The sequence below is a fragment of the Thrips palmi genome, unplaced genomic scaffold, assembly GCF_012932325.1.
Source record: "Thrips palmi isolate BJ-2018 unplaced genomic scaffold, TpBJ-2018v1 HiC_scaffold_2, whole genome shotgun sequence".
NCBI classification, from domain to species: Eukaryota; Metazoa; Arthropoda; class Insecta; order Thysanoptera; family Thripidae; genus Thrips; species Thrips palmi.
Window position 1 is genome coordinate 9259548 of NW_023144629.1, and position 26710 is coordinate 9286257.

General features: G+C 56.4%; 3 protein-coding genes across 6 annotated transcripts; 1 reads left to right on the plus strand and 2 right to left on the minus strand.

Moving 5' to 3' along the window:
- Positions 1–693: 693 nt before the first annotated feature.
- LOC117647266 (cytochrome c oxidase assembly protein COX18, mitochondrial-like) lies at positions 694–9947 on the minus strand. Of its 3 annotated transcripts, XM_034388959.1 has the most exons (9): positions 8289–8417; positions 3302–3456; positions 3094–3227; positions 2604–2717; positions 2253–2519; positions 1701–1979; positions 1471–1542; positions 1074–1163; positions 694–965 (listed from the first exon to the last, which is right to left on the minus strand). In XM_034388959.1, exons 2-9 carry the CDS (start codon positions 3417–3419, stop codon positions 882–884), a joined length of 1158 nt encoding a protein of 385 aa, XP_034244850.1. In that variant the 5' UTR covers positions 3420–3456; positions 8289–8417; the 3' UTR covers positions 694–881. The 3 variants fall into 3 exon arrangements, with proteins under 3 accessions (XP_034244850.1, XP_034244853.1, XP_034244852.1); XM_034388962.1 differs by lacking the exons at positions 694–965; positions 1074–1163; positions 1471–1542; ... (2 more) ...; positions 2604–2717; positions 3094–3227 and adding exons at positions 8578–8730; positions 8815–8918; positions 8996–9134; positions 9214–9309; positions 9389–9947 and having other exon boundaries at positions 3342–3456; positions 8289–8492; XM_034388961.1 differs by lacking the exons at positions 694–965; positions 1074–1163; positions 1471–1542; ... (3 more) ...; positions 3094–3227; positions 3302–3456 and adding exons at positions 6894–7041; positions 8578–8730; positions 8815–8918; ... (1 more) ...; positions 9214–9309; positions 9389–9947 and having other exon boundaries at positions 8289–8492.
- On the plus strand, positions 5030–8232 carry LOC117647255 (set1/Ash2 histone methyltransferase complex subunit ASH2). Of its 2 annotated transcripts, none has more exons than XM_034388945.1 (10): positions 5030–5220; positions 5566–5777; positions 5875–6226; positions 6322–6490; positions 6616–6824; positions 6903–7080; positions 7157–7301; positions 7390–7525; positions 7605–7856; positions 7930–8232. In XM_034388945.1, the coding sequence occupies exons 2-10, from the start codon at positions 5608–5610 to the stop codon at positions 8032–8034; spliced, it is 1716 nt and encodes a 571-aa protein (XP_034244836.1). In that variant the 5' UTR covers positions 5030–5220; positions 5566–5607; the 3' UTR covers positions 8035–8232. The 2 variants fall into 2 exon arrangements, with proteins under 2 accessions (XP_034244836.1, XP_034244835.1); XM_034388944.1 differs by having other exon boundaries at positions 5584–5777.
- Positions 9948–12159: 2212 nt separating the features above from the next.
- LOC117647252 (follistatin-related protein 5-like) lies at positions 12160–19610 on the minus strand. The gene is made up of 14 exons (XM_034388941.1): positions 19381–19610; positions 18098–18232; positions 16441–16570; positions 16072–16241; positions 15624–15810; positions 15027–15320; positions 14786–14913; positions 14299–14439; positions 14083–14193; positions 13719–13826; positions 13418–13568; positions 12897–13097; positions 12628–12774; positions 12160–12545 (listed from the first exon to the last, which is right to left on the minus strand). The coding sequence occupies exons 1-14, from the start codon at positions 19471–19473 to the stop codon at positions 12316–12318; spliced, it is 2226 nt and encodes a 741-aa protein (XP_034244832.1). The 5' UTR covers positions 19474–19610; the 3' UTR covers positions 12160–12315.
- Between the last annotated feature and the right edge of the window lie 7100 nt (positions 19611–26710).

Below are 26710 nucleotides of genomic sequence, written 5' to 3' on the forward strand. Positions count from 1 at the left end.
CGACTGAGGCCCCGAGGCCCCCGCAGCCCCACGCAGGCCGAGCGGGCCGCCGAGCGGGCCGCCCCACCCCACGCCCCACCCCACGCTGCCCCCTCGGAATCAATACTGGCCGGCAGCCAATGGCACCGCTCGCTTCCACGTGACGTCATTTAAAAATAGACGACCCTCCGCCAGCTCCCGGGCTGCGGCCCCCCTCCACCCCCTCGTGGTGACCTTTCAGCCCCCCACCGCCCCCACCTACCCCCACCGCGCGGCCGTGTTGTCAGTGTAAAGACGGCCTGAAATGAGTTCCTCTGACGCGAAAATGGCGGGCTGTTCATCCCATTCATGTGGTGGTTGGGTGCATATAGCGCGCTTCAAGAGTCAAGAGTCTCGAGTTGGCGGAGGCGGAGGCTGGCGGAGGCCACGTCCAACCGCCCGCGCCCGGCCGCCCGCCCCGCCGCCACCGGCCGCCACTCCCCCGAGCGCCACCGCTGCGCTCCCACGCTCCCACCACCTGGGCGTCAAACGGCGTGAGCACCGCGCCGTGCACGCCGTGCCGCCCTCGAGCGGGCAGAAGCCAGGCTGCAGACAACGGCCATTTCCAGACGAGACGCGCGATCGGGGCTTGACGCGGGCATCCATCCAGCCATCTCCGCCAGTAAAGGAGACATCCCCCCCCCCCCGGCCCGGCTAAAAGACGGTTGTGTTTTCGCCTGGACTCGTTTCCCTGGCTGCAAAGAGAGGCGTCCTGGGCCACTACGACAAGTACCTCGTGGTCTTCGTGAACCACGAACACCAGGACGTCGTCATCGGGCAAAGACTACTTCAAAGAATTTTTTTTTAAAAAAAGTTGCTTTGCTGGCTTTGCTTTGGTCTTTAATCGGGCGCTGGTCCGGGCTTCACTTGTCATCCCTCGCGTTCAGCCCGACGGCCAGCGTGAACTGCGCCAGCACCGTCATGTACGTCAGGGCCAGGTTGGAGAACTGCCGGGCAGAGCAAGCCAGTTAGTACTCCACGCACTGCGTCGCCATGGCGTCGCGCGGCTGCACTGCGCGCTCGCTCGGCGCCAGCCTGCGCCAGCCACCGCGCACCTTGACGGGCAGGCTCTTGTTGACGACCAGGCCGCCGCCCAGGACCACCCTGACCTTGGCGCGATGCATGATGAGCAGGAAGCGGAACACCTGCCCGTCAGACAGACTCAGTCTCGGACACGGTCTCGGACACAGCACAGTGGGTCAGAAGACCGGTGGAGGAGGCGGCGGCCAAACTCTAGACGCGTTTTGAGTTCCAGAGGAACCGAGCGTGTGACCCAACCAATGGATTCCTCGTTCGGAGAGCAATCCATTGGTGGGGTCGCACGTTCGGTACGAGTTCCATAGCGACTCAGGAGCTCCAAAACCCGCCTGGGACTTTGACCGCCTCCACCGGCCTTCTGGCAAATCCACTGTGCACAGTCTCGGACATGTAGTGCAGTGTCTTAGTGTCCACCTGGTCCCTGCACTCGGGGTCCAGCCGCTGCATCCGCAGTGCCAGCAGCTCCATCCTCAGCCCGCGGCCCACCTGGCACAGGCACAGTGACAGTAGCGAACGCCGCCGATACTCCGCGCGCGAGAGACCACCCGCACGGCCGGCGGGTCCAGCCACCCGGGCGCGGAGTAGCGCCAACGCCAATAATTCTTGTTGTTGTTGTAATTTCCAGCTGAGATCGCGGCTCACACCTCGTGCTCCGCGAAGCCGCAGTTGACCGCGACGGCGATGATGTAGGACAGGTGGCACAGGTTGGAGAGCATGAGGGAGCGCGCGCGGCGGTAGTCCCCGATGACGGCGGTGGCGCACGTCACGAAGAGCGACAAGATGGCCGTGATGCCCATGAAGGCCATCCAGCGCACCCAGGCCAGCTCGTTGGCGGGCACCAGCCCCAGCAGCAGGTCGCGCAGGCGCAGCCACAGCAGAAAGTACTCCTGCAGGACCTCCACCGGCACCGGCCCGGCGTCCAGCTGAAAACGCAGCCGCGTCAACTGCCTGCGTTTTGAGCTCCAGAGTCGCTAAACAGGACGCGAACCGAGCCAATGGATTCCTCGTTCGGAGAGCAATCCATTGGTGGAGTCACACGTTCGATTCGAGTCCCATTCAGCAACTCTGGAGCTCAAAACACGTGTAGCGTTTTGGCCGCCTCCACCGGTCTTCTGGCCCACTGTGCTCTGGGCAAGTTCCTCCTGTGTATCTGTGGTGCATGCAAACAAATGCCAAGTGTTGGGCCGCTAGCTTACCTCGCGCTTCAAGTGGCGACGCAGCTCGCGGCAGACGTTGCCCATCTGGTAGGTGAGCACGCACCAGACGGTCATGTCGCTGGCGTAGCTCACGACGGACACGCTGTACAGCGGCCACTTCCACGCGTACATGTCCGGCGCCACCTGCGTTTCGGCCAACAGGAAGGAGACGGCGGCTGTGACGATGGCTGTCGCCAGCCAGTTGGCGGTGCTCTCCCGGATGACGGCCTCCTCGAACGGCGTCCCCGTCACGCGCACCCAGCGCGCCTGGGGCAAGGCCATGGCCGAGGCCGCGGGCATGGTCATGGGCACTTGGGCGCTTGGGGCTCACCAGGGCTTGCAATGGCTTACCTGGAACCGGCGCCAGGAGTTGAAGTAGTTGGCGACGCCGGCCGCCGCGGTCCAGTGCACCAGGGGCACGAGCAGCAGCCAGGACTCCATGATCAGGTGGAAGATCTTGACGATCTGCAGCAGGAACAAAGGAAGTTTGACGTTGTTCCTCCGTTTGCCGACCCAAGAGCCGACGACGCACAGTGGGCCAGAAGACCGGTGGAGGCGGTCAAAATCACCTTCAAGGTGAGCGCCGCACAGTGGATTTGCTGGAAGACCGGCGCAGGCGGCCGAAACTCTAGACGCGTTTTGAAGTCCAGAGTCGCTAAACAGGGCTCGAACCGAACGCGTGTGACCCCACCAATGGATTGCTCTCCGAACGAGGAATCCATTGCTGGGGTCACACGTTCAGTTCGAGTCCTGCATCGACCCTGGAACTCTAAACGCTTCATGAGTTTTGTCCGCCGGCGCCTGTCTTCTGACCCACACTGCGCCACGGTCTACGGCCTACCTTCTCGACGAAATGGACGCTGTAGAAGCCGCTCATGGAGGCCTGGATGACGAAGGTCACGTAGCCGAAGAGGACGGCCATCCAGGCGAGCCGGAGTGCCGCGGCGCAGGACCAAAGCGGCAGCCTCTGGTAGCCTAGCAGGGAACACCTCAGTGAGGCCGCCGGGCTGGAGCAGGCTGGGAGACCCTCTCGTCCACCATGGCCTTACCGTGGTGCGTCCGGTGGATGGGCCAGCCCAGCGTGAACCTGCCGAGCAGCACCAAGTGGCGTATCTTGTGCAGCAAGTCCGGGTCTCGCTGACACCGGCGCGGTTTCGGGAACACCATGTCGAACCGCGGGGTGGCTGGTCGTCCGCGGCGCAGACTGAAAACCGAAAAGAAAACAACATGAGCCGGGAGTCGAACCCGCGGCCCCGCCTTGCGCGGTGCTCCGTGCGGAAACGGCGCGCAGTTGCCACTGTGCCGTGTGTCCGGGATGCCATGCCGATGGGCCTCGTTACATCGAACGGAGTGGCGGACTGTGGACCTTCCTGATGCGTGCGGGTTGTGGCGCCGTCCCTGGGGGCTGCTGGCAGTGTGGCGGCGTTGCTGCAATCACGCCGACACCAACGAGTCCATTTCGGCGCATTGTGCAATGCGGCCAAGGTGGCTGGGGGCGCACGAAAATCGGACAGTGTATCGCCAGCTGGAGCCTCGCGGCACCTCGCGGCCTCGCAGCATCCCTTGGATCCGGCGCGGCGGACCGCGCAACATTCATCCCCGCGCGTCAAAGCATCCGCGGCAGACTGATTCCGAACTCATCGCTCTGTCCCGCTCGCACTCGTGGGGTGTCCCGCGTGGGAGCGAGGGAGACAGAGCGATGAAGCACTGCTCAGCCTGCTGATGATGCATGGGACACCGCACTCCCCTCAAAGGACGTCGAGGACATGCAGGCGGCCGGTCTGCATCAATCATCCCCCGGACGCCGCACAGTGGGCCAGAAGACCGATGGAGGCGGCCAAAATCCCGGACGCGTTTTGAGCTCCAGAGTCGCTAAATAGGCCTCGAACCGATCGCGTGACCCCACCAATGGATTGCTCTCCGAACGAGGAATCCATTGGTGGGGTCACACGCTCGGTTCGAGGCCTGTTTAGCGAGTCTGAAGCTCAAAACGCGTCTAGAGTTTTGGCCGCCTCCACCGGTCTTCTGGCCCACTGTGCGGCGTCGGGACGCGTTCGGGACTCTTCGGGAGGCGTGCGGTGCGCCAGGGCGGCCAGGACCAGGAGGCGGCCGAGAGCGCCCGCCACCCGCGACGAGCCCCACGGTGACGGTAACAGGACCAATTTGTCACCATCCCCAACAAACGCGCCTCCTTGCGCTGCGGACTGATTCCGAGAGTCTTTTCCGTCGCTCTGCCTCTCTCGCACTCATGGGGCGTCCCGTTCCGGTGCAAGAGAGACAGAGCGACGAAAACGAGTCTCTGGATCGGACTGCTGCGGGCCGGTGCCCACCCACGGGCCGAATCGAGGAGGATCCCTCCTTCCCCGGGGCGCGAGAGAGACAGAGCGACATTTGGGGGTGGCTCTCGGCTGGAAAGCCACGCAGTCTGGGCCACTGTCTGTAGCTATCTCTTTTCTCTTTCCAACGCCCGCTGTGCCGCTGTGCCCGTGAGACTGACAGGGACAGTCGCGGAAACGGAAGGGGCACCACAGCCGCGGGGACGCGTGGGACTTCCCCCACCCCAACCCTGCCACGGCAGGTGTAGAGAGGCTGCCAGAAACCGTTCCACTCTCTCTTAAATTACAATCGAGGACGGTGCCATAAAGAGCAAACGCGAACGAAGCGGAAATGAAAGACCGCTCGGGTCGTCTGCATTTAAAGGGAAGTACTTACTTGGTGGTGGGAGGGGGAGGGCAACGTTCCGACCAGTTTCTCATACAGGACGCAGCCAAGGTGAGAATTCAACCGCTACGCGCATTGCGAGCGGAGCGGGAAGAAAAGCCGCTTTCTGGTCTGCTGACTGTTTGGCCGTTTCTACAGTCCGCAGTGTGTTTTAAGAGGCCCAAGAGGGTTATATCTTTCCGGCCGATCAAACCGCACTTTCAAGGGTTTTATGAAGTTTAAATTGGACTTTTGTTAACAATAGAAGGTGTGTAAAATAGTTTCGGACAGGCTTGTTTACGTACAAAGGTTAGGTTGCCCCTGTGTATCTTCTGGTGTTTTCGAGAAAAGAACCATTGGATTTAATACTGCTATCAAATGAAATCAAACATAGAGCTTCGTCACCAAATTTTGACAAAAAAAAAACAGTAACAATTCAAAGTAATTGAATCATTTTACATCTTAACTCAAGTTATAGTGTTGCACCTTATCTCAACTTTGCTGTCAGTGAAATGGCTTTTTGACAAATTGTATCAATCAGACTAGTTCTTTATTTGAGTGTTGTTCACATGTGCCATGTGATATCACAACACTGCTAATTCAATAAATGCAGTCATTTATTTGTCGGCAGCCCCTATCTTTTCTTGAAACAGCGATGGAGGAGGAAAAGGATGACGGAGGAAGCAGTAGAGGTACGGCAGACACAGCAGAGGAAAGCGAGCCAATAGAAGGCCTCGAAGACGAAAAGGTGGATGAAGACAAGACTGATGATGAACCATTAATTGATGGGGTGCTGAAGACTGAGAGAGATGAGCAATGCTATTGGTAAGCTCTTGTTATTTTCAAAAGAAAATGTCTTCAACTACGTTATAAATTTACCTTTAGTTTGTTTTCATCATTTTACATTTTTTTACATTTACAGCGGTAAAGAGCGCAATATGAATATTGCAGAACTCTTGTGTGCAAGTTGTGGGAGGTGGTTTCATGAATCTTGTATCAGTTACCAGCTAGGGAAACTAGTCCCATTCATGACAAACTATACCTTCTTCTGTAAAAACTGCTCCCCCTCTGGCCTTGAAAGTTTCAAAAAGACCCAAGCGGCTTTCCCACAAATGATATTGACTGCTCTCGGTAATTTAACTCAAAAGAGAGTCAAGGATGGAAGCTCTAAAACACAATTTTCCAAAGATCAGGACATTATTCCCTTCATAGATCAGCATTGGGAGGCAATGACAACGATGTCCCGTCGAGTTACCCAGTCTTGGCATGCTACTGTGAGTGCACAACTTTTGTTAATCTTAGCACTTCAACGCACACATTCACTTATTCAAATACAAACAATACTTTGACCTGTGAATATTATTTCTAGATTCACCGAGCTTTATTGAAGGATTCAGGCACTTTATTTGAATGTGAAGGAAATGGCACGGACAAAGAGACATTTGGTTTGAAATATTCCATGTCTGAAATCAAACCAAACTATGAAGCCATGATTAAAAGTGGTACCTTAAAGATGACAGATGTTGGAGTACAGCAAGGTAATGCTCAGTACTTGAGGAGGAAAATCCTTATTAGATTTTGTCCTTAAAGAGCTTGTGAAATTTTTCATGTGGTAATGAGAGTAATTCAAGTGATAAAATATTTTTTTTTTTACCATCCACAGCAAGGGATTCCTCAAATGTTAAAGGCCGTGGGACAAAGAGAAAGTTCCCTGACCAAGCAGGTGGCGCCGTTGGAAAGAGAGGACGTGTTGCGGGTGGAGAGGGTGCACCTAAATTGCCAGCTCATGGGTACCCCTTGGAGCACCCCTTCAACAAAGATGGCTACAGATACATTCTAGCTGAACCAGATTCCCATGCCCCATTCAGACAGGTATGTTGTAAAGAAATACGTTTTTGTTGTGACATTGTTTTTAATTCTTTTTAAGTAACATTTTGTTTCCTTGCACAGGAATTTGATGAGAGTAGTGAATGGTCTGGAAAGCCAATTCCTGGCTGGCTGTACCGCATGCTCAGTCCTAGCCAAGTTCTTCTTGCCCTTCATGATCGAGCTCCGCAGTTGAAAGTCTCTGAAGACAGGCTGACTGTGACTGGTGAAAAGGGATATTGTATGATTCGTGCTACTCATTGTAAGTGTTTTGATTTCATATTTTTTGGCTCTTTGAATATTAAGCAGCAAAGTCAACTTTGTGTTTTCCTTTTCAGGTGTGAGTAGAGGCCAGTGGTATTTCGAAGTTAAAATAGACGAAATGCCTGAAGGGTCTGCGACACGCTTGGGTTGGGCTCAAGAGTATGGAAATTTACAAGCTCCATTGGGATACGACAAATTTGGTTATTCATGGCGCTCAAAGTAAAGAACATGGACCTACTTTTAACGTGAGAAATAAGTTAATAGTTTTTGAAATTTTATGTGTTTTTTGTTTTTTTTTGCGTTTTAGGAAGGGGACACGGTTTCACGAGTGCCATGGAAAGCATTTCAGCGAAGGGTATGGTGAGGGTGATACTCTTGGCTTTCTCATTATCTTGCCTGAATTGAAAGAACACAATTACATGCCACCTGTCTACAAGGACAAGGTAATTGAAGAATTTACCCTTCATGCCCGCATATTCCACTAAAACAGTCTTCTTACTTGCACCATCTTATATTTTACAGCCTTTGGTAAAGTTCAAAAGTCATTTATATTATGAGGAAAAGGACCAAGTGATTGACACGCTCAAGAACCTAAAACCCCTTCCTGGCAGCAAGATCATCTTTTTTAAAAATGGAAAGTGCCAAGGAGAAGCATTTACTGATATTTATTTTGGATCATATTATCCAGCTGTGTCCCTGCACAAAAGCTGTTCTGTTACATGCAATTTTGGGCCCAAATTTAAATATCCTCCTGATGAGTTTGAATTTAGAGGGGTAAGTCTATCACCTTACAGAGCTTTTCTTAATTTTATATGACACATTCATTTTTTTTTGTTTCCCTCCACAGATGCATGAGAAGGCAGAAGATGCAATTGTTGAACAAACAATGGCAGATATGCTATGGCTGACAGAACATGATGGCAAACTGAGGCTTGATACCTATTGCTCATGAGTCCCCACACTCATAGGTACTTAATAAACGGTTTGCCCTAAAATTTGAGTTTAAAAAAATCCTGTTTCATTTTACTTGTTATGTAATTTTTTTATGGATGCAAACACTTGAAGAATATTTTATGAGAATATTGTAAATATTGCCACACATGTGTGTGAGTTCATGAACTCAAATAAATAGGTCAGTTGTGTTTTCAAGTGTCTTTGGTATTAATTGCAGACCAGAAATTCTAATATATACAAACAAGTACTTACACAGAGACATCAGACTTTTTTCTCAGACTTTTTCCTCAGAACTTCTACGTCATTCCTTAAATGATTCAGGAAACTTCTGAAAGGTTTATCGGTCTCAAAGTAACAGGTTGGGATGTTGAGTCTGCGCCGTGTTTCTCTGTGTGTCAGTATAATTTGGGTGTTGAATGAACACGATGCCATGACCAACCAATGAAGTGCTAAACCCTGCAAAATTACGCATATATTAATATCTTATCTTAGTACCCTTTACATTTAGGAATATATCAACATTAAAATTTCATAAACTTACAGATGGGACTACACTATAAATCACTATTAATGGTACTGTGGTAAGCCTTCTCAGATTCAAAATAAGCAATTGCCGTGGTTTAAAAGGAGTAGAAGCTCTTCTAAGGGTCATCTTTAGACCTTCGTCTGAATGTTTCTGCTTCCAGTTAGCAACCTGTAAAAAGATTCAATAATAAAGAAAAAAAAGCTTCTTGTCAGACTGGGGGAAGCACTCCATAAGAGTGAACGTCATGCTCACCTCTGCAACTAGAAGGTTCAGGACAACATTCAAAATGGGAAGAATAAATGTGGTGTCATGTGCTCCTAGAAAAACTCCCCATGGCAATAGGGACACGCATGCACCTGAAATGCATAATATATACCCATGATTTTTTTTAGCTGAGTACCTCCAAAGAGTAGTATATCTAGGGTGTCCTTACCATTACTTTGGTTCATGAGATAGGATCGTACTCCAAAAGAGGAAACAGTCACACAAACTACTTGGTAAAAAATTGTCGCATAAAGCTTGTAGTTTTGGCAGCCATATGCTTTTGCCAGATCAGCATTTGTTCTGGCAAACTGAAACATAAGAAGAAAATGATCTTCATGTAAACATCCAGGCATTAGGCAAGCTCCAAAATTTAGTTATGAATCTTACATTAAGAAAACCTTCACGAGAGGGCGATCGCATAAGTGATGCCTTTATTGCAACCATGTCGCCAACATGTTTCTCTTTTCGAGTCGTCCACTTTGCCTGAAACATGACATCAAAAAGGCATGCATTTCATGATAGTAAAAGTTAATATCGACAATCGACCTGTAATGACTTGTACCATGTAGATAATGGCTGGGGTGTTGAGAAGAAGCTGCAAGACTGTGCTGCACAAGACTAAGTTAGCCACACCGGGCAGCCCCGTCAGAGCCTGAGACCATTCATACACACTGGAGACGGCAGTGACTGGTGTCGACTCCAGTATAAACTTGGACAGCCCCTCAATGCTAGTGATGTCTGCATCGCGGAAGGCTTCGATAACTTTGCTGATGATGATGGTTCGGGTCTGCAGAGCAGGGCTCGGCGAAAATCCGCGGTCGATAGTCGACAGCGGTGAAGCTCCTCGCAAGTTAATGCGATGAGACCGAGGCAAAGAGGGAACACTGTAGTGGTGGTATAACCTCCTGTCACTTGCAGGAACAGAGTCCGCAGCGGCACTGCTGACTTTTAGGTTGAAGCAGAGATGCAGGTTGGGTCTGAACTGAGCGGACGCTGCCCTTGCGACACCGCGGACAGCGTGACATTCCATTTCACTTGAATAAACGTGCAAGTGCAAGCAGACACAGTTTACGAAAGTTGTTGTTGGTTGTTGCTTGGATGTTGTTTTTAAGAGCGTTGAAGGCTCCTTTAATTTCTCATCTCCAGTGCATCGGCGGTATGAGAAATTGACTCGACATGGCGCGATTTTAACGCGGTTTCGAAACATGTTTGAAACGAGACGCCGGTTCGTCGTTGTGGAAACTGTGGTCCAGGAGGATAATTTTACAAAAAGATTGAGATCAGATTAGCGTAAGTGGTTTTATTTCTACAGAAAACAGAACAGACAGAAGACACATTGAGTTACAGAGGTTTTTATAAGCATGTCCTTACATAACGGCCGTGCTCTGTTGCTTCATTTTCTCAGAAAGGGGGGAATCGTGGCGATCAGGTCATACATTTATTCCGCTTAAAATGATATGATTCAAATGATTAAATCCTCGACGTCTCCGAAGGCAAACAGAGATTATATAAATATGTAACTTTAGTTTCCCTTTTTTAATTCAGTCCTTTGCTGTTGCTGTCTGATTTTGTATCTACTGATAAGGAGAGTAGTTCCCAGGAAACAGATTGTATCACAACTGTGGTCCAAGGTAGTTCAATATGTTGTGGTGGGGTGCGAGATGTCTGTCGAACAGGTTTGTGCGTTCAAGGCATCTGTCATGGGTCGTTTCCAGTCCGACAAGTAAATCCGTGAGGCTTCAACTACCCCAGTTTTCATTTACATTTAACAGATTCAACGAGACATTTGATTTGCATTGCGATCACCATTCTTTTTTTAAAAATGATATATAGATATATGAGTAATCGGTCATAGAGCATTTTTCTTTAAAATTAGCATTCCAAGCTTACTTTGTGTTTCTAAGTCTCCATACTTTCACAGCAACTTTTACTCTCTCCCTCTCCCTCTCTCTTTTCAGTCTCACAAGTAGTTCTGCCTCTTCCTACATCCATTCATTCATTCATTCATTCTGCATCATTAACACGATCTGGATTGAGTCTCTTTGCTCACTTCTTACAAAAACAAACTTTTCTGTCAGGTATTATGTTGGTACTAGGTCTATCCAGTGCACTTCAAATCGCAAGCTTTAACTTTTTTTTTCAAGCAATCTACCATGGAAGGCATCGTTTAACCTACATCATTTCTTCATTTTTAAAACATTGACCATCTAGAATGTTGCGGACTCAGTGGTTAAAAATTATTGGACAAATATTGTCGTCCCAAGTGCAAATAATCTAAAAAGGGGGGGATTCCACTCATAATTTGGACGTTACTCTTAAATGATTACAGTTTTACTCGGACCTTCTGTTTGGAAGGTGTTGCGGCTAAGATCAGAGAGAAAATTCGAGCAGGCCAGATATTTTCAAAATAATTAATCTTAGGTACAAGTCAATAACTTTCCTAACAACAACATGATACGTTTAAAAGTAGTGAACTTACGATAGCTTAAACATTACTTCGATAACGTGAGATGATATTAGTTTCTTAATCAATCCCTAAAGCAACGTACTACGGTAGCAGCAAGTGGCTCTGCCCAGAGAAGAGAGCATCATTTTCGCAGATGGTACGTTGTACTCCCACGATCCGTTTTGGAAGTACCTAGCTCGGGGTGAGCCAGAAATCCCTATCATCTCCAGGGACTCGGCCGGGGAAGGGACGGGACGGGGGAGGGGTGTGCTCTGCGCTGAGAGGTGGTGAGGGCGCTATCGCTACACTGGCAAGCACCGGGACAGCTACTACTTTTTTTCGGGGCGGGGTGGGGTGGGGCCTTTGAGAGCAAAGGGGTGGAGAGGTAGGGGTCGCAGACTGGGGTTGTCACCGGGCGACGGCCAGGTGTTTTCTGACTAGGGTTCGCACCGCGCGACGGAGAGAGGCTCCCAGACTGAAACTTCCACCAGGATACAGCCAAGGGTTTGCAGACTAGGGTTGCCACTGGGTGGCGCGGCCTGTGGAAGTGCCTTTTCACAGTGGCCGACGCTTGTCGTGAGCGTGTCGCCGGGAAGGCGGCCACCCTAGCGTGACTGGCGCGCGGCTCTCGGGAAACGACGGTGACTTATTGACTATAAAACCAGCAACCTCATCGCGCCGTCAGGGAGGAGGAGTCGGCGCCCTGACTGTGGCTGTGTCGCTGCGTGATGGTGGTTCGGGGGCCGCCCCCGGGGGCCGTCCCCGAGCCGCCTCCAGGGGGCCGTCCCCGAGCCGCCTCCAGGGGGCCGTCCCCGAGCCGCCTCCAGGGGGCCGTCCCCGAGCCGCCTCCAGGGGGCCGTCCCCGAGCCGCCACCAGGGGGCCGTCCCCGAGCCGCCTCCAGGGGTTCCAGGGTCTCATGGTGGCTCGCGAGGCCTCGGTGGGGCGAGCCGGCGCGGCGAGGTGTGTGGAGTGGAGACGGTTCCTCTGGTTCCTCGGAGGCCCGGCCGGCGGCGGGTGGATTCGGCCCGGCGCCTTTGGCAGCCTACGCGGGCATGCTGGCGGCCCACACTGCCAGGCGGGGGTCGTCCACGCCGCCCACCTCGCAGTTGACGGCGCGGGCGTGGCCGTTGACGACGAACACGGCGTCGTAGCCGGGCGACACCAGGTACCGGTCGAAGGTCCTGGGCGAGTAGATGGGCCTGCTGGCCGCGCCGAAGCGCGCCTTGGACGCCGGCAGCGGCTTGCCCGCGCCCGTGATCATCTCCACCTGGCCTGCGGAGTCAGAGCAGAAGGTCGCGGGTTCAAATCCGGCTCGGTTCAGTGGTTTTTCGTCGGTGTTTGGGACGGCTTTTACCAGTGAAGAGGTCCAGGAACAGGATGTCGTCCTTGTCCACGGTGGTGGCGAACAGGTCGTAGCCGTGGGCCGAGGTGGATGGGTAGAAGGCCACGTCGCTCACGTTCAGCGTGCTGCGGATGTCGAAGTGGAAGGACAGGCCCATGGCTGCGGAAGAGAGACGTTTAGAAAGGCCAGGGCGTCGCGGTCCCCCAGCATCTAGATAGTCGCTTGAAATGCAAGCAAAAAGTGCCCCCCCCTTCCCAGACCCGCCACTGCTTCCCACTCACCCGTGATGCGCATGACGACGATGTCCACGCCGTGCTTGCCCTCCTGCAGCGCCACCAGCTTCCTCGAGTCGGGCGTCACGTAGACGCGGCCCGCCAGGTTGGGGAACTGGGCCAGCACGGCGTCCGTCATGTAGTCCAGCAGGAGCAGCTTCGAGTCCTGGCCCGTGCGCGGGTTCTGGCAGCGCACCAGCACGAAGCCGTCTGCGGGAGCAGAGTCCGAATCACAAAAGTGATGGTGGCAGGTGGCGCACAGTGGGCCAGAAGACCGGTGGAGGCGGCCAAAACTCTCGACGCGTTTTGAGCTCCAGAGTCGCTAAATAGGGCGCGAACCGAACGTGTGACCCCACCAATGGATTCCTCGTTCGGTCGGAGAGCAATCCATTGGTGGGGCCAAACGTTCGCTTCGGGTCCCACTTAGCGGCTCTGGAGCTCGAAACGCGTCTCGGCCGCCTCCACCGTCTTTTGGCACACTGTGAGGCGGTGGTCAAACCCGCGGCCGCTCTGTTAGGCAGAGTACTCACACAGCGCGGAGAAGGCCACGTCGACGGGCACGCACGAGTAGCGGCTGAGGTCCACGGTGCGGGCGTAGCGCAGCTCCTCCAGGTCCACCTTGGACAGCGCCTGGCGCCGCGCGTGCGACACGTAGCCGAACCGCATGCCGCGCATCAGGTCCTGGACGACAACAAGCCGGTCAGCACGGCGCGGCAAGAAACAGGGGCAAAGAGAAAGAGAAAGAGAAGAGAGAGAGATAGAGAGAGAGAGAGAGAGAGAGAGAGAGAGAGAGAGAGAGAGAGAGAGAGAGAGACAGACAGACAGACTTACGCGGCCCATCGGGGGCAGGAACAGGCCCTGGATCAGGTCGAACTGGCCGCGGACTGGCTCCAGGTGTACGGTCACGTGCTTGCGCTTCTCGACGGCGTCCCGGATCACCTGCAACAGTCCGGGTTCCGGTGAGGAAAGTCCGTGAAGCTCCGGGCGCAGCCGAGTCGAGCGGGGAGAGCGCCCGTGAGGTAGGCAGGCCCGCCGCGCAGGCGTGCGTCGGATTGCCTACCCTCGACTCGGCAGGCGCTTGCGGTATGCAGGCCCGCCGCGCAGGCGTGCGTCGGATTGCCTACCCTCGACTTGCCAGGCGCTCCCGAGGTGATTGCCTACCGCGGCACAGTCGAGGCACAGCCGAGGCACGTACCTGGATGGTCTTGGCTCCGCGGTCCTGCTCGCTGCGCCAGTTCAACACCCACACCTGGCTCGTGTGGGGCACGTAGGTCAAGCGCACGGGGTACTTGTCGGTCGCGATGGCCTGCGGGCACCGAAGGTACCGAAAGTGTAAGAACGTTACAAATGCACAGGCCGCGAGGACATATTTGGCGGCGGGTTCGAAAAGGATAAAACACGGAGGCCGCACCTCGACGACGGCCAGCATCGGCACGGAGATGACGATGATGCGGTCCAGGTAGGGCTGCGTCACGTAGATGTAGCGGTCCTCCACGTTGAGCGCCTCGCCCCAGATGCAGCGCTTGTCCACGTTGTCGCCGCACAGCGCGCTCTGCAAGGCCAAACGGTGTCACGCGCCGGTGGCGATACCCCGCGCGGGGGTCTACGGCTGGCTCGGCGCACGGTGTATCGCCTCGAGGGGAGTCTTGCTGCACAGTGGGCCGGGAGACCGGTGGAGGCGGCCAAAACTCCAGAGCCGCTAAATGGAACTCGAATCGAAAGTTTGACCCCACCAATGGATTCCTCCTCGTTCGGAGAGCAATCCATTGATGGGATCACACGTTCGGTTCGGGCCCCATTTATCGACTCTGCAGCTCAAAACGCGTCAAGAGTTTTGACCGCCTCCACCGGTCTTCTGGCCCACTGTGGGTCCTGTGGGGCCGGGGGCCGGGACTGACCTGCGTGCCGGGGATGACGGTGGCCGGCCGGATGTAGTGGTGCATGTGGCAGGAGCGCGGCTCGTGGATGGAGATGCCGCGGTCGTGGAACACGAAGAAGCGGTGCTGCATGGTCTGCAGTTTAAGCGCTGCGGGGCAACACGAAGGCCTCAGTCAACGATAAAGTGGAGCGAAAAAAAAATCTTGGGGTGTCGGTACTCGAACCCGCGACCCTCGGCTGGGGGCCTCGGCGGCCACTCACACTGCGCGTCCTGGCGCATGACGATGAGCGTGCTCATGTCCCGGGTGGTGCCCACGCCGGACTTGGCCTGGCAGAAGTACACGCCGGTGTCGGTGAAGTCCACGTGGCGCACGCGCAGCTCGGTGCCGTTGCCGATGGTCACGTACTTGCGCGGGTCGGTGGCGCGCAGCGGCTCCTCGCCCTTGAGCCACTGGACCTGCGGGAAGGGCTCGCCCGTCACGTGGCAGAACACCACGGCGTCCTCGCCGGGCTGCCGCGTCTGCACGCGCGGCTCCACGGTCACGGTGGGCGTGGCTGGGGAGGGAACGGCGGTTAGCAAAGGGCTTTCACGGGCAAGGCGCGACACAGTGGGCCAGAAGACCGGCGGAGGTGGCCAAAATCCAAGAAGCGTTTTGAGCTCCAGAGTCGCTAAGTGGGACTCGAACCGAACGTGTGACCCCACCAACGGATTCCTCATTCGGAGAGTAATCCATTGGTGGGGTCACGCGTTCGGTTCGAGCCCCATTTAGCGACTCTGGAGCTCCAAAACGCGTCCAGAGTTTTGGCCGCCTCCACCGGTCTTCTGGCCCACTGTGCGCGAGGACAGTGGTCACTCACTGTAGACGTCGAGGTGGTGGTTCTGGACCACCTCGGTGTTGCGCGGCGTGTAGCACGAGAAGTTGCCCGCGTGGTACATGTTGGTGTTGGGGATGAAGAGCGAGCCGTCCTCGAAGACGCGCAGCCCCAGGTCCACGGCCGGGTAGTGTGGTGGCTCCTCGGTGGCGCCAGCGGGAGCGCCGGCGGGCTGCGGGGCCGAAGTCAGCACAGTCAGCTCAGTCAGCACACTGCGGCGTTCGAGAGCTCGACGGTGCACCAGAGTCGCTAAACAGGACTCGAACCGGACGTATGACCCCACCAATGAATTCCTCTCCGAACGAGGAAACCATTGGTGGGGTCACACGTCCGGTTCGAGTCCTGTTTAGCGACTCTGGAGCTCAAAACGCGTCTAGAGTTTCGGCCGCCTGCGCCGGTCTTCTGGCCCGCTCTGCGGCGCTGCGGTGCTCACCTTGGAGGTGCCCAGGTACACGCCGTTGCGCTCCCAGACGATGGGCGGCGCGGGGGTGCCGCTGACGTCGCAGGCCAGCTCCACGTTGTCGCCCTGCTTGGCGCGCTGCGACACCCACTGCAGGTCCTTGTCCAGCGTCACCAGCGACACGCCCTCGATGGGGTAGCTCACTGCGGCAGGGCAGAAAGGCGACGTCAGATTCGGCAAGGCCAGGGTAAGTTAGGTTCCGTTTTCTGCGCGAATCTACGCGCACGCCAGACCCTACAACCGTGTTGAATGAACGGGCAAGTTTGTGGGCGGCGTCAAACTTTTGGCGTGAGGCTGAGAGCGCGAGGTCAAGCATTGTTTGACGCGGTTGTGGCCGCTTACGCTTGGTCTTGTTGAAGGACTTGACGAACTCCTCGCTGCTGAGCACCTCGTCGCCGTCGCTGTCGTCGTGGATGATGAGCAGCGAGGGCCGGCAGTTCTCGGGCCAGTCGGCGTGCACCTCGGACAGGACCTGCAACACCGGGAGTGTGACTTCACATCCCGCTGGTTTTGTGCGCGCGCGGAGGATGTGAATACGAAGCAGCGACAAAATTCTGCTTTCAGTTGAAAATCGTGGTTTTCGTTGACTTTGAGCGGCCACTGCGTCCGATCCAAGTCCAGTAGGCGTACTCTATCGAGGGGCTGGTGGTCTCGAGACCTTCCTCTGGCATGCCCTTGCTGGGGTGCACGATAACCGTGCTCAGTACGAGACCAGCGTTTCGGAGAGCAATCCATTAGTGGGGTCACACGTTCGGTTCGAGTCCCATTTAGCGACTCTGGAGCTCAAAACGCGCCTAGAGTTTTGGCCGCCTCCACCGGTATTCTGGCCCACTGTGCGTTGCCGCTGTAACCGGTATGTTATACCCCCCTGGAGCTTTTTACCCCCGGTACATCATACCTAGGCATGTTTTACCCCCCCCCCCCCCGGTAAAATGTGCCTAGGCATGTTTTACCCCCCACCCTCGAGGGTAGGGGGTACAATGTGCCTAGGCATGTTTTACCCCCCCGGTAAAATGTGCCTAGGCATGTTTTACACCCATTCTCGAGGGTAGGGGGTACAGTGTGCCTAGGCATGTTTTACCCCCCGGTAAAATGTGCCTAGGCACGTTTTACCTCGGGCGCTCCGCGTCTCTCGCAGTCTGGGCGCTCTTAGTGGGGGAAAGACAGAGCGACGACTCTCGGAATCCATCACCTGTTTGCCGCAGAGCTGATGTCAACGGGTTTAACAGTCATTTATTGGTCGGGTCAGCACTTAAGTTTCGTCTCGGCTGTGTCACACAGCTCGGTGACAAAGGGTGAGGGGTAAAACATGCCTAGGCACATTGTACCCCCTACCCTCGAGGGTGGGGGGTAAAACGTGCCTAGGCACATTGTACCAAGGGGGGTAAAACATGCCTAGGCACATTGTACCCCTACCCTTGAGGGTGGGGGGTAAAACATGCCTAGGCACATTTTACCGGGGGGGGGGTAAAACGTGCCTAGGCACATTTTACCGGGGGGTAAAACATGCCTAGGCACATTGTACCCCCTACCCTCGAGGGTGGGGGGTACAATGTGCCTAGGCACAATTTCCCGGGGGGGGGGGGGGGTAAAACATGCCTAGGCACAGTGTACCGGGGGTAAGGGCAGCCGGGGAGTAAAACATCCCGTCGACACCGCCAAGTTGGTCCAAACGTTCCTCAACGCGGGATAGCGTTTTTTTAGCGAACACAAAAAAGTCAACCGGTACGACTCACATTCCCCATTCATCCGAGCGATTCAGGAGATTCGGTTTGTCACTCTCTCGCACCCTCACGGAGAGCCCCGTGAGTGCGACAGAGACAGAGCGACGAAACGACTCTTCGCTCGGCCGGAGCGCGCCCCTGCTTTCGAAAGCGTGTTTGTCAGCAGAGCATGGCGGTTTTACAGCGGCCCGCACTTGGCCTCTTGGAGCGCCGCCAGGCCGAGAGCCCGTGCAGCGCGCTTTTTTCGGGTTTTTCTCTCTCGTTTTCCCCCTCACCTTGTCCAGCTCGGCGTGGTCCAGGTGGCCGTCCTTGTTCTTGTCCAGGTGGATGAACAGCAGGTTCAGCAGCACGCCCTTGCCGGAGGCGTACCCGCCGCGCATGCGCTTCTCGTAGTGCCGCAGCATCTTATCCTGAACAACAACAACAGCAGTGTAGGCAGCAACAACATCGACTAGGCGGCATCCGGATGAAAGAAATCCGAAGGACGCCCTCGCAAGTGTCCCCACTCTAAAAGTCGTATACAAAATATTCTCCCCGGTGAAAAATTCTCCATGGTAAAGAGTTGGTCGTGTACCCTGCCTTTGAAAATTCATTGTACCCTATTGATGTTTTGTCGAATTTCATTTCTATTCTACGTTGGAGCAGCCTTTCATTTGTAAGACATTTAGAGTGTACTCGCCGGGCAAGGCGATCCTCGTCTTGGGAATATTCCCGCGCCGGTCGAGAAGAAAAGCCCCGCTTCCGAAAGCAGAAGCTTCGCCGGGATTCGAACCGCTGACGCGGCGCGCGCGTTGGCGTTCGTTCGCTTCGCGTCCGCATGGCTGCGCGCGCTGCGCAGGGTCTGTGCCGAGGCTGTGCAAAGGCTCCACGACTGACTGTGGCTGTTGTAGTTAATTACTAGGGCCCATATCGGCACAGCGGCCACAGAGATTCGTTTGTTCGGGGTTCCTATCAGGACAGAGACGTTCCTGGAAAATTAATTAACGTAGAATGCCGCTTCCCCCTCCCCCTTTCCCCCCCCCTCTCTCTCTCTCTCGCTCTCTCTCTCTCTCTCTCTCTCTCTCTCTCTCTCTCTCTCTCTCTCTCTGTCTCTCTCTCTCTCTCTCTCTCTGCTCTCTCTCTCTCTCTCTCTCTCTCTCTTCCCCTTTTCCATTTCTATTCCGTTTTCTCGCTCGGCCCGCTCGCCCCCTCTCTCTCACACCAGCCAGCCTCCTACCCCCTTCCCCTCTCACACGTGAAAGCCACCACGGGCGTCCTTGAGCGGTATAGTGGATTGGGATCTGTCGGTCTATCTGTCTGTCGGTCCGTCTGTCTGTCTGTCTGTCGGTCTGTCTCTCTGTCCGCCTTTGTGTCTAACCCCGTATCTACCTTCCTCTCGGCTACTGTTTCACCAAGCGTGTGCTGCTGGCATTGAGCCCCCCCCCCTCTCTCCCCTCGCAGCGTGTTCGGCCTAACCGGTCGAAATGTTGTTGCATTAGTGAGTGCGTGTGTCCGGTGGAAATAAACGAGGCGGAACCGCGAACCGCCAAAAAGAAGTGGCAAGTTGCTGACGACGCACCTTCATCTTGTCGTAGTCCACGTCGGGGCACTCCAGCTCGCTCTTGAACAGCAGCAGCTGGCGGTCCACGTCGGTGTGCTTCAGGGCCTGCATGTCCTCCTGGTAGGCCTCGTCGTCGTCCTCGTCCTCGTCGTCCTCGTCGTCCTCCTCGTCGGCGTCGCCCTGGTCCTCCTCGTCCTCGTAGTGCTGCTCCTCCTCCTCCAGGTCCTCGTCGTCCTCGTCGTCGTCCTCCTCGTCATCGTCGTCGTCGGCGCGGGCGGAGGCGGGCGTGGGCCTGGCCGTCGAGGTGGGCTGCCGGAGGGCGGCGGCCACGGGCAGGGCGGCGCCTGTTGCGCGGACAGAAAGACACGCCTCAGGAACGATGGAACCTGGAGCCTGGAGCCTGGAACCTGGAGCATGGAACCTTGCTCCAGGTTCAAGGAACCTTGCTCCAGGCTCAAGGAACCTTCTCCCAGGTTCAGGGAACCTTGTTCCAGGCTCAAGGAACCTTGTTCCCCAGGAACCTTGCTCCAGGTTCAAGGAGCCTTGTTCCAGGTTCAAGGCCTGGACGGCTCGTGGAAACACTCATGGCGCGGCCCGCACACTGGTAGAACTCAAGCGTACTTTTACGCCTTTCTTCAAGCGTAGTAGAACTACGCTCGGCTTCAAGCATAGTTCTCCATTTTGCCCCTCTCCCGCCTATCTAAATGCATGGGAGAATTTCTTCACTACGCTTGACGTCAAGCGTAAAGTAGTCTTCGAGCGTAATTGTAGGCTTGAATCAAGCATACAACTACGCTTCAGTTTTACCAGTGCAGTTGATAAAAAAGATTAATTAACAGACTCCCGGAACCACATATCGAAGACTCTCTAGAGTTCAGAAAGAAGGCTTTGTGATTCCCCAGCTAGCGCGTGCCGCGTGCTAGCCTCGCTCCGGGGAGTCAGGCCCGCGGCGCCGTGGCCATGCCGTGGCGGCGGCCCGCACAGTGTAGCAACGCAGCGACCGCAGCAACTCACCCTTGTCGACCACCTCCAGCGCCGCCTGCGGTGGCTGGGGCGCCGTGGCCCTGGCGGAGACCTGCAACAGCAACAAGGCAGAGGCTTAGCGTGATTGGGTCGGAAAGAGAGAGACACAGCGCCGCACAGCGCTGCCGGCCCTCAACCCCTTGATGCCCCCTCCCACTGCCCCCCGCCCCCGCCCACACAGCTGCGGCACACTCACACACACATTCACACACACAGCGAAATATTTATTGATTGATCCTTCATGCCCATAACACAAAAAACAAGGCAACGTCATTAAAGTCACTCGTGTGTGAGGTATATCGTGTGTCACCCAGTCAATTTTTTTCCCATTGATATCACGTCGCTACGCTCCTCCCCCGCTCTCTCGTGGATGGGGGGACAATCTGTACTCCATGGGGTATTGACGAGTGGGTCATTTTGCTTTGCGACTTTTTTTCTTGCAAACTTGATAACATTTGAGTTTTGGGCACAGTAGCATCGTCCATTTCCCAAACTTGCATTGCACATGCACTTTATTCGGTTTCCCAGCAGTCAAATGGTTTTTTTTTTTTTTTTTTTTTTTTTTTTTTTTTTGCAAAATTGACCTTGGCTGTTTGTTATGTCTGACAAAAGAAGCTTGCGCGGCCGAGGGTGAAACGGTTTGGACTCTAACCCCAGCAGACCGAACGGATGCCGCCACGACGCCGGCTTCTGGCTTCCGCGCGCCAAAATGAGCAGCTGCAGAAGGAGAGCGGGGCGGGGCGGGGCGGGGCGGGGTGGGGCGGGGCGGGGCGGGGCGGGGTGGGGCGGGGTGGGGCGGGGTGGGGCGCCAACCCTATTTCCCGAAGCCCCACCCCGGGCCCGCCTCGGCACGCCTCGGCACGCCAGCCACCAGAAAGTAATATTTCGCGGTGGTCTTTGAAGCCCTCGCTGGCGCGGCTGCCGCTTGCTGGCTGCTTGGCCCCGGGGACGCGGCCAGGAGAGACTCGGAGAGACCTGCCGCCACACAGTGGGCCAGAAGACCAGTGGAGGCGGCCAAAACTCTAGACGCGTTTTGAGCTCCAGAGTCACTAAGCAGGCCTCGAAGCGAGCGTGTGACCCCACCAATGGATTCCTCGTTCGGAGAGCAATCCATTGGTGGGGTCACACGTTCGGTTCGAGGCCTATTTAGCGACTCTGGAGCCCAAAACGCATTTAGAGTTTCGGCCGCCTCCACTGGTCTTCTGGCCCACTGTGCGCCACTCCGCTTCCTTGTTCGACCGGGCAGGCCGGGCAGCTGGCCCATCAAATCAAGCGGCCGCACTCCTCCAGGCCTTCCCCGCCATCCCCCGCCATCGCGGCCGCTGCGGCCGCAGAGCGAACCAACACAAGCAGCCCGAGCGCAGCCGACTGACTCCGAGAGTCGTTTCCGTCGCTCTGTCTCTCTCGCAGTCACTGCCCGTCCCCTGTAGGTGCGAGAGAGACAGAGTACCAACTCACCGTTGATTTGGGCGTCCTTTTTTTCGGGAGAAGGGAAAGGGAAATTGGCCCCTGGGCGGGCACTCTGTTCGCCACAACGTCCGCGCTTTAGGGTGGCGCGACCGGACATCGCGGAAAAGCCCCCAACCAGGACGTCATCGGCAGAAAAACAAAGCGAGATGAGATACACAAAAAATGATGGAAGGCAGCCCGCCGCCGCCACCGCAAGCGCTACAGGAGGCTTCATTCAGCCGCGGGGCCGAAATGACCCCTCGGCAGGCTTTGTGGCTGGGAGACAATTATCTGCCTACCCCCACCCCAGCCCTCCCACGCCCCGCGCCGCGGCCACCACATGAACCGCGGCGGCGAGGCGACGCCCCGCGGGGAGCCTGCAGGCTGCGACTCTCTCGCACCCCTACGGGCCGCCCATGGGTGCGAGAGAGACGCAGTGACGAAAGCGCAGCAAGGCCTGGCGTGGTCGAACGGTGGTAAAAAACCCGACCAATATTCCGCTCCACCCGCGGCACCGGCACTGGGAAGGGAAGGTGTTTGGCTCGGCAGCGCGGGGCGGCAGGTAGGAGGCTGACTGGCAGGCTGACTGGCGCACAGTGGGCCAGAAGACCGGTGGACGCGGTCAAAACCCCGGGCGGGTTTTGAGCTCCAGAGTCGCTAAATGGGACTCGAACCGAACGTGTGACCCCACCAACGGATTGCTCTCCGAACGAGGAATCCATTGGTGGGGTCACACGTTCGGTTCGAAGCCCATTCAGCGACACTGGAGCTGAATACGCGCGTGAATACGCGTCTGGAGTTTTGGCCGCCTTCACCGGTCTTCCGGCCCACTGTGCGCCAGTCAGCCTGCCAGTCAGCCTCCTACCTGCCGAGCCGCGCTGCCGAGCCAAACACCTTCCCTTCCCAGTGCCGGTGCCGCGGGTGAGTGTTCGGCCGCCGCCCCGCCGCCCCGTCCCTTTGATCCCTGCTCCCTGCGGTGTCGCGGTGCCGCGGTGCCGCGGTGCGCACTGACCTGCGCGGTTCAACCGTGGCAGCCGAGGCGCCCGTAGTCCCGGATCTCCATGCAAGACGGAAGGGGCGGGCGGGGCGCATATAGAGCATGTGTGCTGAAAGGATTTCGCAAACGGGCATGTGTGTGTGTGTGTGTGTGTAGGTGTGCGTGTGTGTGACGGAGAGAGAGAGAGAGAGAGAGAGGGAGAGAGAGAGAGAGAGAGAGAGAGAAAGGAGTATGGCACACCGCGGCGGCCTTTGTGTGGCACTGCACTAGTGCCGCGATATCGACCCATAGCGACCTCCTAGCAGGCTCAGAGGCTATACAGCCGGGGGATATAAACACAGCCCCGCCGTGCCCCGCCGCGACAGTGCCACGCCCCGCTACACGGCGCCGTGGTGTGGCGGCCGCAAGCAGTGCGAGGCGGTGCGAGGCAGGGCCTAGGCCCCTCTATTGGCTTATTCGGGTGGGGCGGCAAGGGGCTGGCCCAAGGGCTGCACGCCGCGCCCTCTCTAGTTTTTCCGGCCGCGTCGGCGCACAGTGGGCCAGAAGGCCGGCGCAGGCGGCCAAAACTCTAGACGCGTTTTGAGCTCCAGAGTCGCTAAACAGGACTCGAACCGATCGTATGACCCCACCAATGGATTGCTCTCCGAACGAGGAATCCATTGGTGGGGTCACGTTCTGTTCGAGTCCTGTTTAGCGACTCTGGAGCTCAAAACGCGTGCGGTACTTTGACCGCCTCCACCTCGGCCTCCACCGATCTGCTGGCCCACTGTGCGACGCCCTGGTGGCGGAGCACACGGGCAGGCCCTCCTCGCCGCTCTGTCTCCCTCGCACCCCTACGGGCTGCCTCGCGAGTGCGACAGAGACAGAGCGACGGAATGAGGCTGCTGGTCGCGAAGGCTGGGCCGTGCGGCCGTACGTCAGGCCCAGGAGTGACTCGGACAACAACCCTATCGCTCTGGGGTGGCCGTGCCTGCAGCCGGAGTCCGAGTGGGACGTGTCTCTCTCGCACGCACGGGGCGTTCCACATGGGTGGCAGAGAGACAGAGCGACCGGGCCCTGCGCCTGCGTCTCGGAACGTGGTGCGGATGCGGCTTGCGCCGGCCTAGGGAACCGCTCCACCGGCCTAGGCACTGTAGCGGCGGACTTAAACAGTCAGTTTGAAGGCGGCGCACGGAGGCTGGTGGAGGCTGGCGCCGAGAAGGCGTCGCTCTGTCTCTCTCGCACTCCTCGAGCGTGGCGTATGGGTGCGAGAGAGACAGAGCGAAGAAACGGCTCCTGAACCTGCAGGCCGCTTATCAGTGCGGTCTTTTGTGCAGTGCCGGACAGCCGGCGGGAAAAAAGAGAGAGAGGGAGAGAGAGAGAGAGAGAGAGGGAGAGAGAGAGAGAGAGAGAGAGGAAGAGAGAGAGAGAGAGAGAGAGACAGCGGCCTGAGTCGTTTCCGTGACTGTCTCTCTCGCACCCATGGGTAGTCGGGTGGCCGGCAGGCGGGCCTCGGCAGCAGCAGCGGGGCAAGATCGGCCTCTGGGATTAAGGGATCAGGTTCTATCATTTCGTCCTCTACCCTCCCTTGTCTTCCCTCCGGACCGGATCACGAAGAAGACGAAGAAGGAGGAGACAATGATGATGATAAACAGCAACAAAAACAGCGATGACAACAACAACAACAATGCAGTGAAAATTCGAAATCCTCGTCTAAAGTATGGTGAGAGAGACAAGAGCTGGCCTGGTGAGTGCCAGCACACTGCTGCGCGGCGTGGAGGCGAGGGCGTGGAGACGATGACTTGCATGGTAGTGGGTGCGCGAGAGAGGTACAGTAGCTGCACTGCTCTCCACACCGCAACACAACACTGGAAAACCAAACGTGGTCTAGACCACACCACTGGTGTGGTCAAATGGGTGCCATTTTGACCGCATCAGTTGGTGTGGTCTAGACCACGTTTGGTGCGGCCAAAAAATGGCTGGTGTGCACACTATGTGTGTACTCAGTACACACTTCTAGGTGCGTGCATGCACTTCTATGTGTGTGCTCACTGAGTACACACTTTAAAGTGTGTACTCGTTCAAGTACACACTTCTAGGTGCGTGCTTAGGCAAGTACACACCTAGAAGTGCATGCTTGTAAGAACGCACCTAGAAGTGTGTACTGAGTACACACATAGATTTTGTGTGTGGTCTAGGCGGGTCTAGGCCACGTTTGGTTTTTCAGTGAAGAATAGCGACTTATAAGAATCGGCGAGCTTCGGTCCGGGATGCCTCACGGTGTTGTTTCGATTTTCCCTTCGGCGGTGTGGCACGGCGTGGCAAGGCGTGGCAAGGCGTGGCAAGGCGTGGCAAGGCGTGGCAAGGCGTGGAAAGGCGTGGCACGGCGTGGCAAGGCGTGGCAAGGCGTGGCAAGGCGTGGCACAGCGTGGCAAGGCGTGGCAAGGCGTGGCACAGCGTGGCAAGGCGTGGCAAGGCGTGGCACGGCGTGGCAAGGCGTGGCAAGGCGTGGCACGGCGTGGCAAGGCGTGGCAAGGCGTGGCAAGGCGTCGCGCTGGAAGAGCCAGGGCCCCGGCTGGGGACTCTTGGGTGGCGGAGCATGGCGAACCATGGCGGAGCGTGCAAAGGCGGGCGAGGCGGTCCATCGAGCCATTATTCATCCAAACTATGGATGGGGAAACACGACGCGATGAAGCAGCAGCCTCTCTCTCTCTCTCTCTCTCTCTCTCTCTCTCTCTCTCTCTCTCTCTCTCTCTCTCTCTCTCTCTCTCTCTCTCTCTCTCCCTCTCTCATGGCGTCCCCGTCGGGGTGCGAGAGAGACAGAGCGACGTGGCCTGTTCTCGGAATCGGCCTGCAAGAAGACGAAGTCGACGGACAAAGGGCCGGCGTCGTCCTTCGCTCCTTGGGCTGCCTTGGCACAGTGGGCCAGAAGACCAGTGAAGGCGGCCAAAACTCTTAACGCGTTTTGAGCTCCAGAGTCGCCAAATAGGCCTCGGACCGAACGCGTGACCCCACCAATGGATTGCTATCCGAACGAGGAGTCCATTGGTGGGGTCACACGCTCGCTTCGAGTCCTATTTAGCGACTCTGGAGCTCAAAACGCGTCTAGAGTTTTGGCCGCCTCCACTGGTCTTCTGGCCCACTGTGCTTGGGCTGCCTTGCGCCCTCAGCAGGCCTTGCCCGGAGTCCTGGCAGCTGGCAGCTCTCCTCGGAAGTTGGTCCCGGCGGCCCGGAGGAGCCCCGGAGGAGCCCCAGAAGCCCCGACGTCTCCGGGGGCATCGTTTAATCATGCCTTGATCTACCTTGATCTGCCTCGGCCGCGCGGGCCACGCGGGCACCGCGTTATTTTACCACGCCCCGTTTTGGCCTCGCCGCTGGACTCCGCACCGCTCGGCACACAGCGAAGCCAAAGTTTGTTTTCGTGTTTTTCGACGCCTTCCACGCTGGGAAAACAATAATTCTGATCATTCCCGCGCAAAACTTGTGGAAAAATGGACGAAATTGCTTTTAACTTTTTAACAATATTTCTGTCGTCAATATGATTTTTTGGTTGTTGTTTTTTTTTTTTTGCAGTGTGTCACGACAACAACAGACGGGTAGACACTCGGCGAGATTGGGCGCCAAGTGGCGCCAAGTCGATCCGGCGCTCTGCAGCGGGGCGCGGCGGGGCGCGGCGTTGCTAACAGCGCACTTGACACATTTCGCGTCTCTTGCCGCCCCTGGGCGCCCCTGCCTCGTCCAACCATCCCTTGCTGCATCCCTCTGTCTGTCTCCCTCGCTCCCCACGCGGGCTTGAGGCCACCCCCTGGGAGGCAGAGCTGCGACGAGAGCACCGCGCGTGCCAACATTACCCCCGCGGACCCATCTTTGAAGTTTAAATTAATTAATCGATATAAATAG

Bases quoted from the DNA above. Each gene is read 5' to 3' on its own strand.
- LOC117647266 (XM_034388959.1), bottom strand. From the start codon at position 3,419: ATGGTGTTCCCGAAACCGCGCCGGTGTCAGCGAGACCCGGACTTGCTG. The intron at 3,228-3,301 runs GTAAGGCCATGG...GTTCCCTGCTAG, and splicing joins CATCCACCGGACGCACCACG to GCTACCAGAGGCTGCCGCTT. The intron at 2,718-3,093 runs GTAGGCCGTAGA...TTCCTGCTGCAG, and splicing joins GCGTCCATTTCGTCGAGAAG to ATCGTCAAGATCTTCCACCT.
- LOC117647255 (XM_034388945.1), top strand. From the start codon at position 5,608: ATGGAGGAGGAAAAGGATGACGGAGGAAGCAGTAGAGGTACGGCAGAC. The intron at 6,227-6,321 runs GTGAGTGCACAA...TATTATTTCTAG, and splicing joins CCCAGTCTTGGCATGCTACT to ATTCACCGAGCTTTATTGAA. The intron at 6,491-6,615 runs GTAATGCTCAGT...TACCATCCACAG, and splicing joins AGATGTTGGAGTACAGCAAG to CAAGGGATTCCTCAAATGTT.
- LOC117647252 (XM_034388941.1), bottom strand. From the start codon at position 19,473: ATGCAGGCCCTGAAGCACACCGACGTGGACCGCCAGCTGCTGCTGTTC. The intron at 14,440-14,785 runs GTCAGTCCCGGC...TTGGCCTTGCAG, and splicing joins CCGTCATCCCCGGCACGCAG to AGCGCGCTGTGCGGCGACAA. The intron at 13,098-13,417 runs GTGAGTACTCTG...CTGCTCCCGCAG, and splicing joins CGTGGCCTTCTCCGCGCTGT to ACGGCTTCGTGCTGGTGCGC.